Here is a 16112-nt window from a genome sequence, read left to right on the forward strand (position 1 = left end):
GCTTCTCACACTGAGAACATCTGTTTAACCTGGAGGCGGATGTGTCTCTGAAGGGAGATAGGCAGGTTATAAATGCAATATCCACCGTACAAGATGGCGTGGAGTGCCATTCAGTGACAGTGATCTGATTTCAGGAAGGAAAGCTTCAGCCAAACAAAACGGGAAAGGGAATGAGGGGTGGGGGGACCTTGAGGGTGGCATTTGCAGGTGTTTGTGGCCCAGTGCCTTGCCTGTGCTGTTCTTATTTACCCTTCTGACTGTCAGAAAGCTCCCTGCTTGCTGTGCACTCCTCCCCCCAAGCTTCACTTCCCCAGGCAACCATGTCTGTGTCCTCATTTGCAAAGTAGCAATGCAACTTAAATGTGTGAAATGCAAACTGTAGAGACAGAAGAGTGTCCTTGGGGAGGTCCAGGGTGCTCAAATAGGTAGTTGAAGGGTCTGAGTAGATTATTTGTAGATGGACTACAAGGAAGGCAGACCCTGTTCTTCACACTTAGGTCATTCTTAGAGCAGTAACAATGTACAACTCTACTAACACACACTTACCAGGGTAGGGAAACTCCCTGGAGGCAAGGTAGCTGCATGAAGTTGTCCCTGCGAAGCAGAGCATGGAGCTCGGGTCTGTAATACAGGAAGCTGAAGCTGTGAATGTGAGGCCAGACTGGACAGCATAGTGAGACCTGTTTCGGGGGGGGGACGACTCTGAGCTCAATGTAACACTGCCAAAGTAAAGAACGTTTAATTTTCAATATTCCTTGGAGATTCTCCATCTGCATTAAGTACTGCTGTCTAGAGAAGGGGTGCTGAGAACTTATTCCCTAGCGCCCCACAGGGATGTCCTATGCTGTGAGTGTGCAATCAATACCTTGATCCACAGGGCCCAGCCTCTAAGGCCTGGGGCCGTGGGGTGGGGGCAGGGAGGGAGCATTGCCTCAGAACCACCGTCCCTAAGTCCAGGTGCGACCTTGTAACTCTACTTCTCCTCCTCCTCCTTCTTTTTGTTTTTGTTTTTTTCCAGACAGAGTTTCTCTGTGTAGACTTGGTTGTCTTGGACTCACTTCATAGACAGGCTGACCTTACAAAGATCTACCTACCTCTGGCCTTCCCGAGTGCTGGGATTAAAGGCATGCGCCACTACACCTGGCTCTCTTAGCCCTTCTTAAGGAAGGTCAGGACATTGAGGGATTCAGGACTCAGCCCTGAGGCAGTCATCCTCAGTATTTTTTTCTGTAGGCAGACACCCTGGGTGAGGTGACTTTAGGACTGGTCTACAAGATTTTGAAGAGTTGTTAGGACACAGAAAAGAACTTGCTTGGTGGTAGAGTGTTTGCCCATAGGAAAGTCTTTGGGCAGCTGAGCATAATGGGCCACACCAGTAATCCAGTGTCTAAGAGAATGAAGCATGAGGATTTCTATGAGTTCGAGACCAGCCTAAGCTAACTAACGAGATGACAGAGACAGAACAAGAGACCAAACTTGGCCCAACATCTAGTGCTTGGTAAATGCTTTCTCCTTCAGTGTCCTCATCTTAGCACCTCAGCTCTGGCATTCTCAGTTCCTGTTTCTCTGTTCCAGGTGGCTGGCAGTAACTAGTGCATAGAGGATATTTGTGTGAAGGTGCTATCTATGTCACATCACCCAGTTCAAGTACAATAAATATCAAACGCAGAAAGAACCCAAACTAGAGTGCCTTCTTCCCCTGCTGAGTGTGCCAAGTGCCAAGCTGTTGGTTCAGTTGCCCAAGATTATGATTGGCCAAGCAGGAGTGCTGGCACATTCCCTGGAGGAGGTAGCCCCAATGTTAGGATGTTGAAGAAGGATTCACAGGGAGGAGACTTTCTTAGGCAAGAAGAGTCAGCTGTCCAGGAGAAGCAGTGGCTCCCATGACCAAGCTCAGGCAAAGGGCTAGGGAGGCCATTTTTTGGAATCCCAGGTATACTGAACACTTGGAAAGGGGAGATCTTGCCTCCTTCTCTGTATTATGGTTTTAGTCAGAAAGCCCTTCCTTCCTTCTTTCCTTCCTTCCTTCCTTCCTTTTTCCCTCTCTCCCTACCCTTCCCTCCCTCCCTCCCTCTTTCTTCCCAAGACAGGCTCTCATACTTCTGTAGACTCATATGTTGACCTTGAAATTGCAGCAGTCCTCCTGTCTCAGCCTCCCAAGGGCTGGGATTGTGAGTCAGCCATACCATGAGTCAACTCCTCTTCCTTGTTGGGTGATCAGACCAACTCCTCTTTCTGGCCATGGGGTCAGCTGCTTCTCCCTCCCACTGTAGCAGGAAAGGGGATCAGCTCACTCTCAAAATAGGTCCAGCAGGCATGCTCTGTCACCTCCAGCCAAACTTGGCCTGACATGTCTGCTGGCTGCTGAAGGGGCCCTAATTATAGCTGTGGGCCCCCAGGGCAGAAGCAGCTGGGGCAGAGCAAGATTGTGCCAGTCTGTGGCTGCTGAGTGCCTCCTTTGAGTGGTGACTTCCCTCAGCAGTGAGGGGCAGTGAAGAGGGAGGCCGCCTTATCTGTAACCTCTGACCTTGGGGGTGGCTGCCCTGCCTGTGCCCTTTGGGTGTAGAAGCAGCTGGGCCTTGGGCCAGCTAGGAGGGTGTGGCAGTGTGGACTTTGGCTCTGAGACAGCTTCCCAGAAAGGTAAACTGGGTAGGACCTGGCTCTCTTTTTTCCTAGCCCCTAAGCTTTCTCTATTCCTCCCTTCTCCCCTCCCCGCACCCAAATCTCCTATTATCCCGAACTCAGAGGGTGTGGCTGGGTGTATCCTGTCAGGGCAGACCATGAAGAACATCTGCCATTGAGTGCTCCTGCTTGTGCTCCTCTTGGAGCCTGTTGCCTTTCCCACTCCTAGGGAACTTCGAAAAGCCCCTTCTCTTTCTTCCTTTGATTTTAAGGCTGTTCTGGGGTATGCCCCTGGGGCTAGGTGAGGGGGTAAAGATGAGTGGGCTGTGGGGGGAACAAGCTGAGTGTACTGAGGGCAGAGAACTTGTTTGTTTCTGGTGGCTCCTCTCTGTGGCATGGAAGTCGGAAAGATACTGTGGAGTTGAAAAGAGAACTAAAGAAAGTTTTGCTGACCCTCTTAATCTCGCTTTAAGAAATCTTAAAGTGAGAAAAGAGGAGCCTGGCATAGGACAAGGTGGGTGGTCACCTGGACAGTGAGATGGCTTTGGCTAAGCAAATTGCACCTGGGCCTGCCTGGGAACCGGGATGTTTTTCACTTAGTGTTGTCTTTCTGGGCTTCTGGGAGTGTACAGTGGGAATACCCAGTGGAGGTCCTGCTTAGTTTGAGAATTGTCCTGATTTTGTGGGAGGCTTACTTAGAGACATATGTGACACCGAGATGAACGCTGATTCTCTGCTTGTACTTGACTTCCTAGCCCCAGAAGGCTCTTTCTTGACTTTGGTCCCCTTATTTCCTAGGATCTGCTTTCCAGTGCAAGTTAACAGGCTGCCTCGGGAAACCCTGCTGTGTGCCACACTCTATGCCCTGCCCATTCCCCCACCCGGGGCTTCCTCTGAAGCTAACAAGCAGAAACGGGTGCCTGAGGCCCTGGGTTGGGTCACTACCCCTCTCTTCAACTTCAGGCAGTATGTAACCCGAGGGGAACAGCTTCTGGCCTTGGAAGAGAACAAGGGGGGTGGAGATAAAGCCTGGTTGCTATGCTGGGTGACCCCTGGGAAGGGTGGGCCACATGGAAGTTCACTGTGAAGCCCAGAGGCCTCCATGCCAGTAGAGAAGCCAATGCATAGAACTGGTGGCCAGAACTTTTGATGTAACTTGGGAAGTGGGGGAGGGTCATGGGGAAATATTGTCTCTGTACCAAGTAATCTGGTCCTGTCATCAGAAGGACTTCAGAGGTCATCCATCCAGGCCTCTCTACCTCATGGAGACATCCCTGCCAATGGGTCCTCCTGGTAAGGGAGTGTGAGCTCTGTGAGGCTATCTCCAATGGGAGCCTTCGTAGAGCTTAGAAGTAAGATCCATGGCCTGTGGGGATAACCCGAGGGACAGCAGCTGGGAAGAAGCTTCAACTAGAAAGGATTTGGAAATGAGAAAACAGGAGAGAAATCCCCAGCTTGGGCAGTAGTTGTTGGCTCATCTTTATCTCCTTCTACCTTAGAGTCTTAACCTGTGGCCGGAAGCTTCTGGGCCTGTGGCCAGCAACACAGGAAAACTCCAGTGCCCGTTGGAGTGCACCTAATTTCCACCAGCCAGACAGTGTCATCCTACAGGTGAGACCCAGCCTGTCTCTCCCACCCAAACCTATCGCACAGCACCAAGGTCAGCCCCAAGGCTCCCAGTGAGCTCTGGGTGGGAACTGTGGGCATAGGATGAGACACAACCAAGCACATCACTGAATGGGAGAGTGTGAGTGGAAGGTATTTGTGCCCCATTTTACATCATCCTCTAAAGATGAGGTCTGAGACCTTCTCCACCCAGGCTCCCCTTGTTTTGAGACCTCATACCTCTAGGCCTGATCCAATCAGGTGCTTCTCTTGGACCAGTCACTCAAGGGACCTATTCTCTTTGGAGGGAGGGAGAGAAGCTGTCTCACTTCTGGTTCTGATTCCCATTTCTCAAGCCCATGAGATACTGTGGTAAATGTACAGAATGCATGCCATGAGGCAGGTGTTTCTGGCTCCCAGCTTCAGCCTGGACTCTCAGTGGCTTACTCGTCAATAGCTGTTCAGGGTTCTGAGGTGGAGCTTATCCAGTCTTCCACCCCCTTTTCCCCTCCCCACCACACATACCTCCTTGTTCATGTTTCTTTTCCTTTTTGGTGGGGGTGGGGGGATTTTTGAGGCAGGGCAGCCATGGCTGTTCTGGAACTCACTCTGAAGACCAGGCTGGCCTCAAACTCACAGAGATCCGCCTGCCTCTGCCTCCCTCTGCCTCCTCCCGAGTACTGGGATCAAAGGTGTGCACTGCCACCACCACCACTCAGTCCATAGTTCCTGTTTTTGGATGAAACAGGGCCTCTCTCTCTCTCTCTCTCTCTCTCTGATTTCTGACTGACCTGGAATTTTGCTGTGTAGACCCAGCTGACCTCAAACTTTCATCGATACTTCTGCTTCAGCCTTCTGCGTGCTGGGATTACTGGCATTACCCACCACACTAGGCTTCCCATGGTTTCCTTTTGATTTTTGCTGAAAGTTACAGCTGGGACTTTGGCCATCACCACAGGCATCTGGGTTATTATACAAAGAGTCTCAGAGAAGGGGAGGAAAGGATGGAGGCAGGATCACCAGGGTGTGAGAGAGCAGCTGGGGACCCAGGGAAGTGACTGCATCCACTGACAGTGCCTCCTCACCTTGCTTCTGCTTCTCTGATTCTCTCCCAAGATTGACTTTCCCACCTCAGCTTTTGACATCAAGTTCACCAGCCCCCCTGGAGACAAGTTCAGCCCCCGCTATGAGTTTGGCAGCCTCCGGGAGGAGGACCAGCACAAACTCAAAGACATTACGCAGAAGGAGTCCCTGTACTGGTAAGACCCGGGACAGTTCCATGTGTGTCACAGGCTTCCCACTGTCTGTGGGTGTCTGCCTGACCTCTTACCTCCCAGCATCCATCTAGTCCCTGCCCTTGAGCTTGAGGACTGGAGGTAGCCAGTGAGGTAGTCATTGCTATCACCTAGGTAGAAGGTGGTGGCAGCCCCCAGACCTTTCTCTAGTTGACACTAGGGAAAGTGGATAGGGCAGGTGAAGAAATGAGGTCCGAGAATGTCCAGCTCCAAGCTAGAGTGACCTCCTACTACCCAGATACACCAGTCTCCTACTTGTCAGGTGGGGCAGCTGGTTTCTGTCCTCAGCTCCCTGTCCCCACCCCTTCCTGCCCCTTCCACACCAAAGGCCTTTGCATTTTTCTGGCCTTGTCACATTCCAAAATGGATCAGGTGTCTTGGCTAGCTGGCAGCTCTCAGGAGTAAATGAGTCCAGGCTGATCTCATCCATGGGGCTGCTGTGTCCACCAGGATTGGAGAGGGAGGGGTGAGAGGGAGGAGAGGCAGGGCTCTCGCTCATCCTAGCCACCTCCCTGAGCCCTGCATAGCCCTGTGCAATTGCTGGGTTGGGGAACAAGAGACGCAGACCTCCTTGCTCCCACCCCACTCCTGACCCCTCATTTCATTAGCCCCTCAGCTCCCAGCTCCCATTAGACACCTGATCTCAGGCAAGTCCCAATTCGCCACAGAGCCTAGAAAGCCAAAAGGCCTCTCAGCTGACTGAACCTTGACAAGTATTGCCCACTGCCTCCTAGTGCTCTACTCAGGAGCAATATCCTCAGGGCACACAGGCCTAGTGTTGACTGGTTCATGCTTTCAGCTTCAGTGGGAGACAAGTCTTTGATATGGGATCAAACAGTTTGGACCCTATTTTCTTAGGGTCACACTGCAAACTTAGCTTCACACTGCAAACACCTGTGGTCATTTAAAAATACTTGATGCTGGGGGCTGGAAAGATGGCTCAGAGGTTAAGAATACAGCTGTTCTTCCAAAGGTCCTGAGTTCAATTTCCAGAGACCACATGGTGGCTCACAACCATCTATAATAAGATTTGGGGCCCTCTCCTGGCATGCAGGCACACACGCAGGCAGAATACTGTATATAATAATAAATAAATCTTTAAGAAAGAAATACCTGATGCTTAGTTTCTGTAGACATTCTGAGCCACTTGGCATTGGGGTAGAGCCTAGGAACCATTGAAGGCTAATGTGTACAGCAGTTCCCCTGGAATGTAAGTTCTCTGCCCTCTGGCTCACTCTGCCACTCTCCCCTAGGCTCACCGATGCCGACAAGAAGCAGCTGTGGGAGAAGCGCTATTACTGCCACTCAGAGGTGAGCTCGCTGCCCCTGGTGCTCGCCAGTGCACCCAGCTGGGAGTGGGCTTGCCTGCCCGACATCTATGCTCTCCTGAAGCAGTGGACCCACATGAACCACCAGGATGCCCTGGGACTCCTGCACGCCACGTGAGTTGTTGCTCGTATGTGTCCCAGCCCCGCACTGCTCTCACTGACAGGCCAGCTTGGGGGAAGTGGTGACACAGATGAGAGTGTTCAGGGCTTTTCTCAGTATCCCTTTCTCTTCATCCCATTTTCCCTCAATCTCATGAAACTATCCTATGAGTACTCCAATATGTAAGCCACCACTGGCCTTTCATCTCCACACTGTATTAGGTTTTCTATCCATCTCATTAAACTTTTGTGAATACTTGAGCATAAACTTTTTGTTAAACAGACAGTTTTGGCTGGGCAGTGGTGGCACACACCTTTAATCCCAACACTCAGTAGGCAGAGGCAGGATCTCTGTGAGTTTGAGGCCAACCTGGCCTGTAGAGCAAGTTCTAGGAAAGCCAGTGCTACACAAAGAAGCCCTTTCTTGGGGATTTATCTATCTATCTATCTATCTATCTATCTATCTATCTATCTATCTATCTATCTATCTATCTATTTATTTTTTGTGGCAGAGTCTCATTATGTAGCTCTACCTGGCCTGGACCTTGATTTCTAGGCCATGCTGGCCTTGAACTCACAGAAATCCAGAGGTTGGCTTGCCTCTGCCTCCCAGGTGCTGGAATTAAAGGCATGGGCCACCATGCTCTGGTAGCACACACATTATTAACAGAGCTCACAGTTCCTTTTTCTTTCTTTCTTTTGAGGCAAAATTTACATATAAGAAAATACCCAAACTTCACATACCCATTCATAGTTTTAGCACATGCTCTCCCAACAGGCATGGTGGCAGTGGCAGTACATGCCTTTAATCTCAGCACTGGGGGAGGCAGAGGCAGGTGGTTCACTGTGAGTTCAAGGCTAGCCTGGTCTACAAAGCAAGTCCAGTATAGCCAAGGCTATACAAAGAAACCCTGTTCTGAAAAACCAACCAACCAACCAACAAAAACTTTAAATGTTCTCCCTTGGTAGTTCAAAACTTTATCACAGAGTTCTAATTTGAACAGTCCTCTGTTCCCTCTTTCTCTGGAAGAGTTCTTAGGGGCACAGGGTTCCCAGTCTGAGATCCATCAGCTGCCTTTTCTAGACTGTACACAGGCTTCCTGGCCATCTCAGTAATCAAATTGTACCAGCTCTTGACACTTTTTGCTAATCCCTGCAAAACTCACTGTCCAGACTGTCTATATAAAACCCCACAGTTCTCAGTTGCTTGCCTGCCAGGCTTGTATTGTAGGATGTTACCAAGAAAACATGTTTCAACCACTTAAGGGCTTCTTGCCGGTAGGAATTTCTAACACAGTAGGAGCTGAGGAAGAACTTCGGGAGGGGCATGGAGCACTTTGTTCTATTTTCTTCAAAGTATTCACAAATGATTAAGGTTCTCTTGCTCCTCCCTCCCCAAAGGAGACTGTCCACAGGGCAAGACCATCCCTAGGGACTGACTGCCATCCACAGAGATGCAGATCTTGGAGAGTGGGGTGGGGTGACATTTCCTGCTCTGTGCCTCTGATGCCCAGGCCCAGGGTTTTGGGACTCACATCTGAGTCACGGCCTGCGGTGGGGATGGTCAAGATTCTGAACTCTTTTGCAGATTCCCGGATCAGGAGGTCCGGCGGATGGCCGTGCAGTGGATCGGCTCCCTCTCAGATGCCGAGCTGCTGGACTACCTGCCCCAGCTAGTACAGGTGCAGTTCCCACGCCCTAAGCCCCCAGGTTTCCTGCATCTGCCCTCAGAAGCCAAGATCCCAGGGACAGCCATCAGTACAGATTTCGGTGGTTAATAAAGCCTCCTGTTTGCTTTGTTCTGAACAGGCCCTGAAGTATGAGTGCTACCTGGATAGCCCCTTGGTGCGCTTTCTCTTGAAGCGAGCCATCTCTGACCTGAGAGTGACCCACTACTTCTTCTGGTAAACTCATGCAGAAAAAAGGGGGTAGACAGGGTCCTTAGGGCAAGAATATCTTCCCTTTTGGCAGGCAGGAGTGAGGAGCTGAGAGAGCAGGCTCCCAGATGTTGCTAATCTACTCTGGCCTTGGTCTAGTATCTTTCCTCAGGGCAGGTTTTCGTTCACCTCCATGTAGCTCCAGGAAAATCCTCTATATATTCCCTTTCCCTACCCACTCGTAGCAGAAGTATAACGGCAAGGTGAACTGTTCTGGGGCTTCAGCCCATGACATGGTAGACATTCGAAGTACATTTTTCCCTGAGGCACTGTGGGCTTTCTGAGTTGAGGTAGAATATAACCCTTTCTCCCCTGCTCCATGCTTGCTCCTCACTCCTGAATAGCCTGATGCCCCAGTTGCCCTGCCTTGCAGGTTACTGAAGGACAGCCTCAAGGACTCTCAGTTCAGCATCCGCTACCAATACCTGCTGGCTGCCCTGCTGTGCTGCTGTGGCAAGGGGCTGAGGGAGGAGTTTAACCGCCAGTGCTGGCTTGTCAACACCCTGGCCAAACTGGCCCAGCAGGTCCGAGAGGCCACCCCATCTACACGCCAGGTGAGTAGGCCCGGCTGTCTCTCCCTGTCCCTGTTTCTAACTGAGGCTTTTGTAACCAGGAGTTTATTTCTCCGGCATCCTGAGCAGCAGGATAGAAAGTGTCTGTCTCTGAGTTAGAAAGTAGAAGTGTCCGTAATCTGCAGGCCATAAGCAGATAGTCCCCAAGCTGGCCATAGCTCATGAATGTGGTTTTTGTTTTTGTTTTTGGCTTATAAAATATTAGAATTTTGCCTTAAAGGTTAGGCATACTCATGTTTGTTGTCCACTGCACAAGCACATTCAGCAGGTGAGGGTTAAGATTCAGTCACTTCCCTGTGAGGCCTGAGACAGGTGACAGAAAGGGACACTGGGCCACACCAGCAGTGTTTCTGGTTTCTGACATTTAAAACTTGGGAGATTTTTATATGTAAGTCTGGATCACCAGCTTTTCTTAGCAGAGCCGAGACAGGACTTTACCCCCTGGGATGTTCTTGCCCTCCATTCCATGCTGACTTCTTCTATTCTCCTGGCTGTGTTGCCTCTGTAGACACTCAGTATGCTTCATGCGTGCTGAGCAAGCCTGGGACCCCTGTGGGTGACTGTCCTTCCCAGGAGTTTCTCGAGTTGTCACTGTTACTTAGGCACACGACCAGGCACCTTCCTCTACCTCTGAGCCTCACCTCACCCTGCTTCTCTCCTCACTCTGAAGGGCATCCTTCACGTGGGCTTGGAGGAGGTGAGGCAGTTCTTTGCCCTCAATGGTTCGTGCCGTCTGCCACTTAGCCCCAGTCTGCTGGTGAAAGGCATCGTGCCCAGGGTGAGTTGCTGCTAAATGTAGAACTTCAACGAATGGGAATCCTTGGGGGAAGTGAGGGCCTCCTTACCCCATCTTAGGAGAGGACGGAGGAGGACAAACAGGTGACTTCTCCCCAGCTTGACTGTGTGTGGGCTTGGTTGACAGCTCAGAAAAACTGGGTCGGAGATTGGGTTTCCCCGATGATGCTGAGGATCAAGCTGGGGGAGGTGGTGAGGATGGCAGCTCTTAGCCATGCTGCCTGACTCACTGTCCAGCATGGGTCATTTTGTTGGTTGTTGCATGCTATCCTTACAACTCTTAGGCAGTTGGTAGTGTTATGAAAGGGTAGGACATGGGATTTACCAGAAGTCATAAACTAGTAAGTTGTATGTAGAATTAGGATAGAGCCATGATTCTAGTAACCTAAACCAAGATGGGAGAAGCAAGGAAAGGGTGTGGGGCTTTGAGTTCCTGGGAGATCTGGAAGGCACAATGAACATGTCCTGAGTGGACCAGCAACAAGAAGGTAGATAGCATCTTGATCTGAGGTGAAGAGGTCATTTTGTTTTCTGGGTGTGGACCACCATGACATTAGTCACCTGCCCTCTCTACTGGACAGGACTGTTCCTACTTCAACTCCAATGCAGTCCCCCTCAAGCTCGCCTTCCAAAATATGGACCCACTGGGTGAGAACATCCGAGTCATCTTCAAGGTGAGAGTACTTATTCAGCAGGCGTGGTGGCACATGCCTAAAATCTCAGCAGAGAGTTTCCTGAGCGGCAAGCCTAGGCTAAGTAGTGGCTTCCAGGCCAGGCTGGGCTAGATGATGAAACACTGTTTGAAAAAACAAAACAAAGCAAAGCCAACACTTTACTGCTGCTTGGTAGAAGTGAAAGCAGTAGAGAGAAGAGACAGTGCCAGACTGGCCGGAAAGGCCTGTACTGTTTCTATTTTCCTTCTTTCTCTTCCTTCCTCCTCCTTCTCCTCCTCCTCTTTTGCCTTCTCCATTCTCTCCCCCATTGCTAGGGATTGAACTCAGGGCTTTGGGCATACTAGGCAATCAGGTAAAAAGGGATTTTGATAATTCTGCATGGCCTCAGAAGGCCAAGAACAGTATTAGAAGAAATAGAGGCAACTGATAACTCAGAATATGAATGTGCTTTCTGGGAGGCAAGGCTTCTCCCATAATGCCATGGGTAAGGTAATGATTATATTCTAGTAGAGGATGTGGCTGGCTGCTGGAGAAATTATCCGAGGTGCTGGTTAGACTGGATGAATCTCATGTTTTTATTTCTGACTGGATCCTCCATGGTGATGGGAAAGAAGCAAATGAGGCTATTCCCAGGATATATGTTCTAGGGGCCGGGCGGCATGCACCTGCCTGGGGCTCAGGGATAGAACATGTGCATAGCATTCACAGGACTCTTGGTTCAATTTCCAGCACTCAAAAAGTAAAATAAATATACTCTGTGTCTAGAACCTTTTAGTACACACTTGCTGTGTGTGATAGCTAGTTCCTGATCTAATATAAACAAGTTTTTAGAAGGCCTGGTGAAGCAGACATGATGGTGTATATCGGTAATCCAGCACTCACAGGCTAGGTGGGAATATTGCTGGTCAAGGCCAGTCTAAGCCACTCACAGAGACCTTGCCTCAGACAAACAGGCCTAGTGATCAGGAGGGTTTCTTGCAGAAAAGGAACCATAATTCAGTTCAGCTGGGGAAGCAACAAGGGGCAAACTGCGAGATTAGTGTCTCCCTCTTGTTCCTTGACCTCATGTGGACCAGATTAACAGGTGACTGGAGAAGCTGGAGTTTCTCCCTGCCACTGTAGTTTGGAATGCTGTGGGGTCTAGAAGCCTGGAGGAGGGGGTAGAAATGGATTTTAATCACTCCTCTTGGGAGCCAGGGAGTGGGGGGTAGGGAGAGGGCTGGAGAGATGGCTCAGAGTTTAAGAACACTGGCTGTTCTTCCAAAGGTCCTGAGTTTAATTCCCAGCAACCATGTTGTGGCTCACAACCATCTGTAATGAGATCTGGTGCCCCCTTCTTGCCTGCAGGCACAAATACAGGCGTAATACCATATAAAGAATAAGTAAATTAATCTTTAATCACTCCTCTTCCTTATCCAGTGTGGGGATGACCTTCGACAGGACATGCTCACCCTGCAGATGATTCGAATTATGAGCAAGATCTGGGTGCAGGAGGGGCTGGATATGCGCATGGTCATTTTTCGCTGCTTCTCCACTGGCAGGGGGAGAGGTCAGTGGGGAGTCGGGGGAGGGCATCCCTTCACTCACAGCCTTTTTGCCTGCTTCCCAACATGAACAATGGAGAATAAGAGGGTAGGGTTATTCCATGAGAAGATGAGGGGTGACCTGAAAAAAGAAAGCAAGGGAGAGACTGTTGTAAAACAAAACAGACTTGGAAGCATAGCAACCTCTATGGGCTTTGGATCTTGATCAAACAAACCAGTTTCAGTTTTGAGATGGCTGTAAGAAATTTGAAAATAGGCTGGCTTCAAGGGCCACTATTCATTTCTTTACAGATGTGACAAGTACATGGTTATTGTGTTATTGTTAATTATACTTAAAAGTATTTATGCATGAAATGGCATGCCTAAAACAGAGAGTGGTGACAATCCCAGCTCTCAGCTGTGGTAGGAGTATCAGAAGTTCGAGACCAGCTTGGGCTACAGAATGAGATGCTGTCTTGCTTTGCCATACTCTAGCTAAAGCAGCAGAAGGTTGGAAGGATAAGTAAAGGAGGATAAGATTAACTTAGCGATGTGTTGGTGATCATTGAATCTGGGTGATTACATGAGAACTGATTAAAAAAACAAAAAACAACAACAACAACAAAAAAACCACTTCATTTTGGTCCTGTGTTTGTATATATATTCACACACAGAATTTCATAGCAAAATTTGAAAAGAGAAAAAAAGAAACATTTTGAACTGGGGAAGCATGGAGCCAGTCTAGAATATGTGATGTGGGTAAGGTCTCCTTCCATCATCCACCATGCACTTATCCCTTCCACTAGTAGACTTTTCCCAAAGGCCCTGGAACTTAGCTCATAGGAAGCATCTAGCCCAGCTTGGTAGACTATGGTAGACTTCTTCCCTCTGTTCTGGAGCATGAACCTGGTCTCTTCTCTCTTAGGGATGGTGGAGATGATACCCAATGCCGAGACACTGCGCAAGATCCAGGTGGAGCATGGAGTGACTGGCTCCTTCAAGGACCGTCCCCTGGCTGACTGGCTACAGAAACACAACCCTGGGGAGGATGAATATGAAAAGGTAGGGCTGGGGGCACAGAAGCCCAAAGCTGAGGCATTGTGCATGACTGTAGTGTATGGCTCTGCTATCACCGGGCCTGCTCGCACACAGATGAGCCAGTTCAGCTTTGCCTGAGGGAAGAGTGTGCTCCATGTGGACCAGTGTGTCTGTGTAGCCACAGATGGGTCAGGTGACTATTGTCAGTCAACAATATCCCCTGCTATTGGTCAGAGAAACCTTCCTTGGGTCTTATTGGGTAGCTTATAGGGCAAGCTATTGAGAGCTTGCCTATATCTGTCCTAATTGTGGGTCCTGGCCAGTTCTCCTCGCACTCTTGGGGCCTTCAGTGATGCTGCATAGAATCCAAGATGGCAGCCAGAGGCTCTGGATGTCATTTTAATCCAGCCCTCCTTTATCTGTGGCCAGGAGTTAGATGGGATCCTTGCTCCAAGCAGTAGGGCTGGCATGCAAGGCTATTACTAGAATCCAAGATGAAAATAAGTGAAGAGACTGACATGAGAGAGGACTGGCTTGCCCTACTAGAAGGAAGAAAGTGAGCTTCCAGGGATGGTAGGGCCTTGGTGGCCTTCAGTAATCCATGGCCAGTCTACAGCCTCATGACCATAGTCTTTGGGTTAATGAAATTTGGGTAAAAGTGGAAAGGGAAGGATCATAATAAAAATAACAGAATGTGGCACATACTTTTAATCCTAGCGCTTGGGAGACAGAAACACATGGATCCCTGTGAGTTCTGAGCCAGCCTGGGCTGCATAGTCAGACTATTTCAAAAGCAAACAAAATGTCAGGTTGTTAATTTCTATAAGGCTTACTTCAGTGGAATACAGATAGTAATTTATGGTGAACGGTATGTTTTATTCCTGAGGGAATACATGCAGGCAGCCAAATTATAATCAGTGGATGTCTGATGAGCATGTGATCAGGTGGTTCTAAATGGCCCTAATAAATTCGTGGTCTCGGGGGTTTAATCCCTAGCCCCTATGTGTTCTCAGACTAACACTCTCTTGACTAACATGCCCTCCTTTGTGACTTCTATCCCTACTAAAGCCCTTCTTGTAGCCCCTTTCCCTGTGCAGCTTAAGCCTCTGTAGTCCTTGCTTTCTGGATTCCTCCATTGCATCTCTGCTATAATCAAACCCAGTGGAGGCAAAGCTGAGTTTCCTGTCTCTCCTCACTTCCTGTGATTCCTATCAGTAAATGTAGGACATTACAGTCAACCAAACCAGAGCCACCGGCTTCCTCATGGTTCCTCTGCTGGCTTTCAAGGACTTTTTAAGTCCAGAGCCATGCATGTCACACCTTGGATCCAGGTTCTTTCTTCAGAGGCTCCTCCTGGCTAAGTCCCAACATCTGCATAACTGCCTTTATAATCCAGCCAGCCTGTCCCAGTCTCATGCCCTGCTCACTCCACACAGGGGACACTCGGGATACGTGCACATGTTTAGAACCTTTGCCTAGAAAGCTACTTCCTCCTTCTGAGCCTCAAAAACTACTCCTTCTACATTGACTTAATATAGTCCCCTTGGAGAAGACTGCTATGAGTCTTTGTTCCCTCCTCCAAACCGATATGCTATTTATGCTAACATGTTTCCCAGGTGTAGGACGCCTGCCATAATGAGCACTGTGCTAGGTGTTGGAATTGTAATTACTCTGTGCCAGTGTAGTAGCAAGTCATAATAAATGTGGAAGTGTCTGCAACAAGCAGATACATGCCTGGAAGCTAACTTTGTTAATTTTTCCCCCTTTGTGGTTTTTTGAGACAGGACCTCGCTCTGTAGCATAGCTCAGGCAGGCCTAGAACTTGTGACCCTCCTGCCTCAACTTCCTGAATGCTGGGATTATAGGAGTGAGACACGGTGCTAGTAGTTTCTTATGGTAGTGCCCAGAAGAGAACTTGGCTGTATTTAGTAAACAGCATCCACATTTCATCAGTGAGACCCTCAAGTTAGGAGGGGGATCACTTATACATTGAGGTTCATGCCTGCCTAACTCAGAGAGGAGGAAGGAAGAGGGTACTATTACTGGTGGGCACTGGAACAGCTTAGTATGGTCTTCCAGAGACCTTATTCTAAAATATAAAGAATGCCTGTGACAGGGGCAGGTTAAGTCTAAACTGGAATTGAATGGGCTCTGCTCCTCTTCAAGTGCTTTCTAAGAAACTACCTTTCCCTTACAGAAGCTGAATTCTATGATATTTGCTTTTTTGAAACAGGGTCTCATTATGTAGCTCTGGCTGGCCCTGGAACTCACTAGAACCAGGCTGGCCTTGAACTTAAAGAGGCCTGCCTCTGCCTCCCAAGTGCCACACCCCCTTTTTATGTCTGTGTGCACAGACATGAGTGGAGTCAGTGCCACACCCGTGAGTGTGTGCTCAGGCCGAAGCAGGACATCAGATGCCTGCCTCTATCACTGTACTTCACTGCTTTGGTTAGGGTCTGTTGATGACCTCGAAGCTTGGTGTTTGGTCTAAGCTGGCAGGCCAGTGAGCTCCCAGACTCTGTCTGTCTCTGTCCTGCCACACTGGGGTCATAGGCAAGCACAGCCATACCCAGCCTTTTTTCATATTGCAGATTCAAACTCAGGTCCTTGCCACACCCACGCCA

The 16112-nt window shown here is 49.3% G+C and overlaps 1 protein-coding gene across 2 annotated transcripts in view; it reads left to right on the top strand.

Moving 5' to 3' along the window:
* The window catches only part of Pik3c2b (phosphatidylinositol-4-phosphate 3-kinase catalytic subunit type 2 beta), a 63657-nt gene that overhangs the window by 34323 nt on the left and 13222 nt on the right, over nt 1–16112 (top strand). For both annotated transcript variants that reach the window (XM_021636379.2, XM_021636380.2), the window contains exons 13-23: nt 3421–3588; nt 4122–4233; nt 5344–5486; nt 6776–6964; nt 8538–8631; nt 8759–8853; nt 9260–9440; nt 10129–10236; nt 10835–10927; nt 12347–12476; nt 13376–13512. In XM_021636379.2, coding sequence (XP_021492054.1) covers nt 3421–3588; nt 4122–4233; nt 5344–5486; nt 6776–6964; nt 8538–8631; nt 8759–8853; nt 9260–9440; nt 10129–10236; nt 10835–10927; nt 12347–12476; nt 13376–13512 — 1450 coding nt within the window. The remainder of the gene's footprint in view (nt 1–3420; nt 3589–4121; nt 4234–5343; nt 5487–6775; nt 6965–8537; nt 8632–8758; nt 8854–9259; nt 9441–10128; nt 10237–10834; nt 10928–12346; nt 12477–13375; nt 13513–16112) is intronic.

Source organism: Meriones unguiculatus, chromosome 11 (genome assembly GCF_030254825.1).
Source record: "Meriones unguiculatus strain TT.TT164.6M chromosome 11, Bangor_MerUng_6.1, whole genome shotgun sequence".
NCBI classification, from domain to species: Eukaryota; Metazoa; Chordata; class Mammalia; order Rodentia; family Muridae; genus Meriones; species Meriones unguiculatus.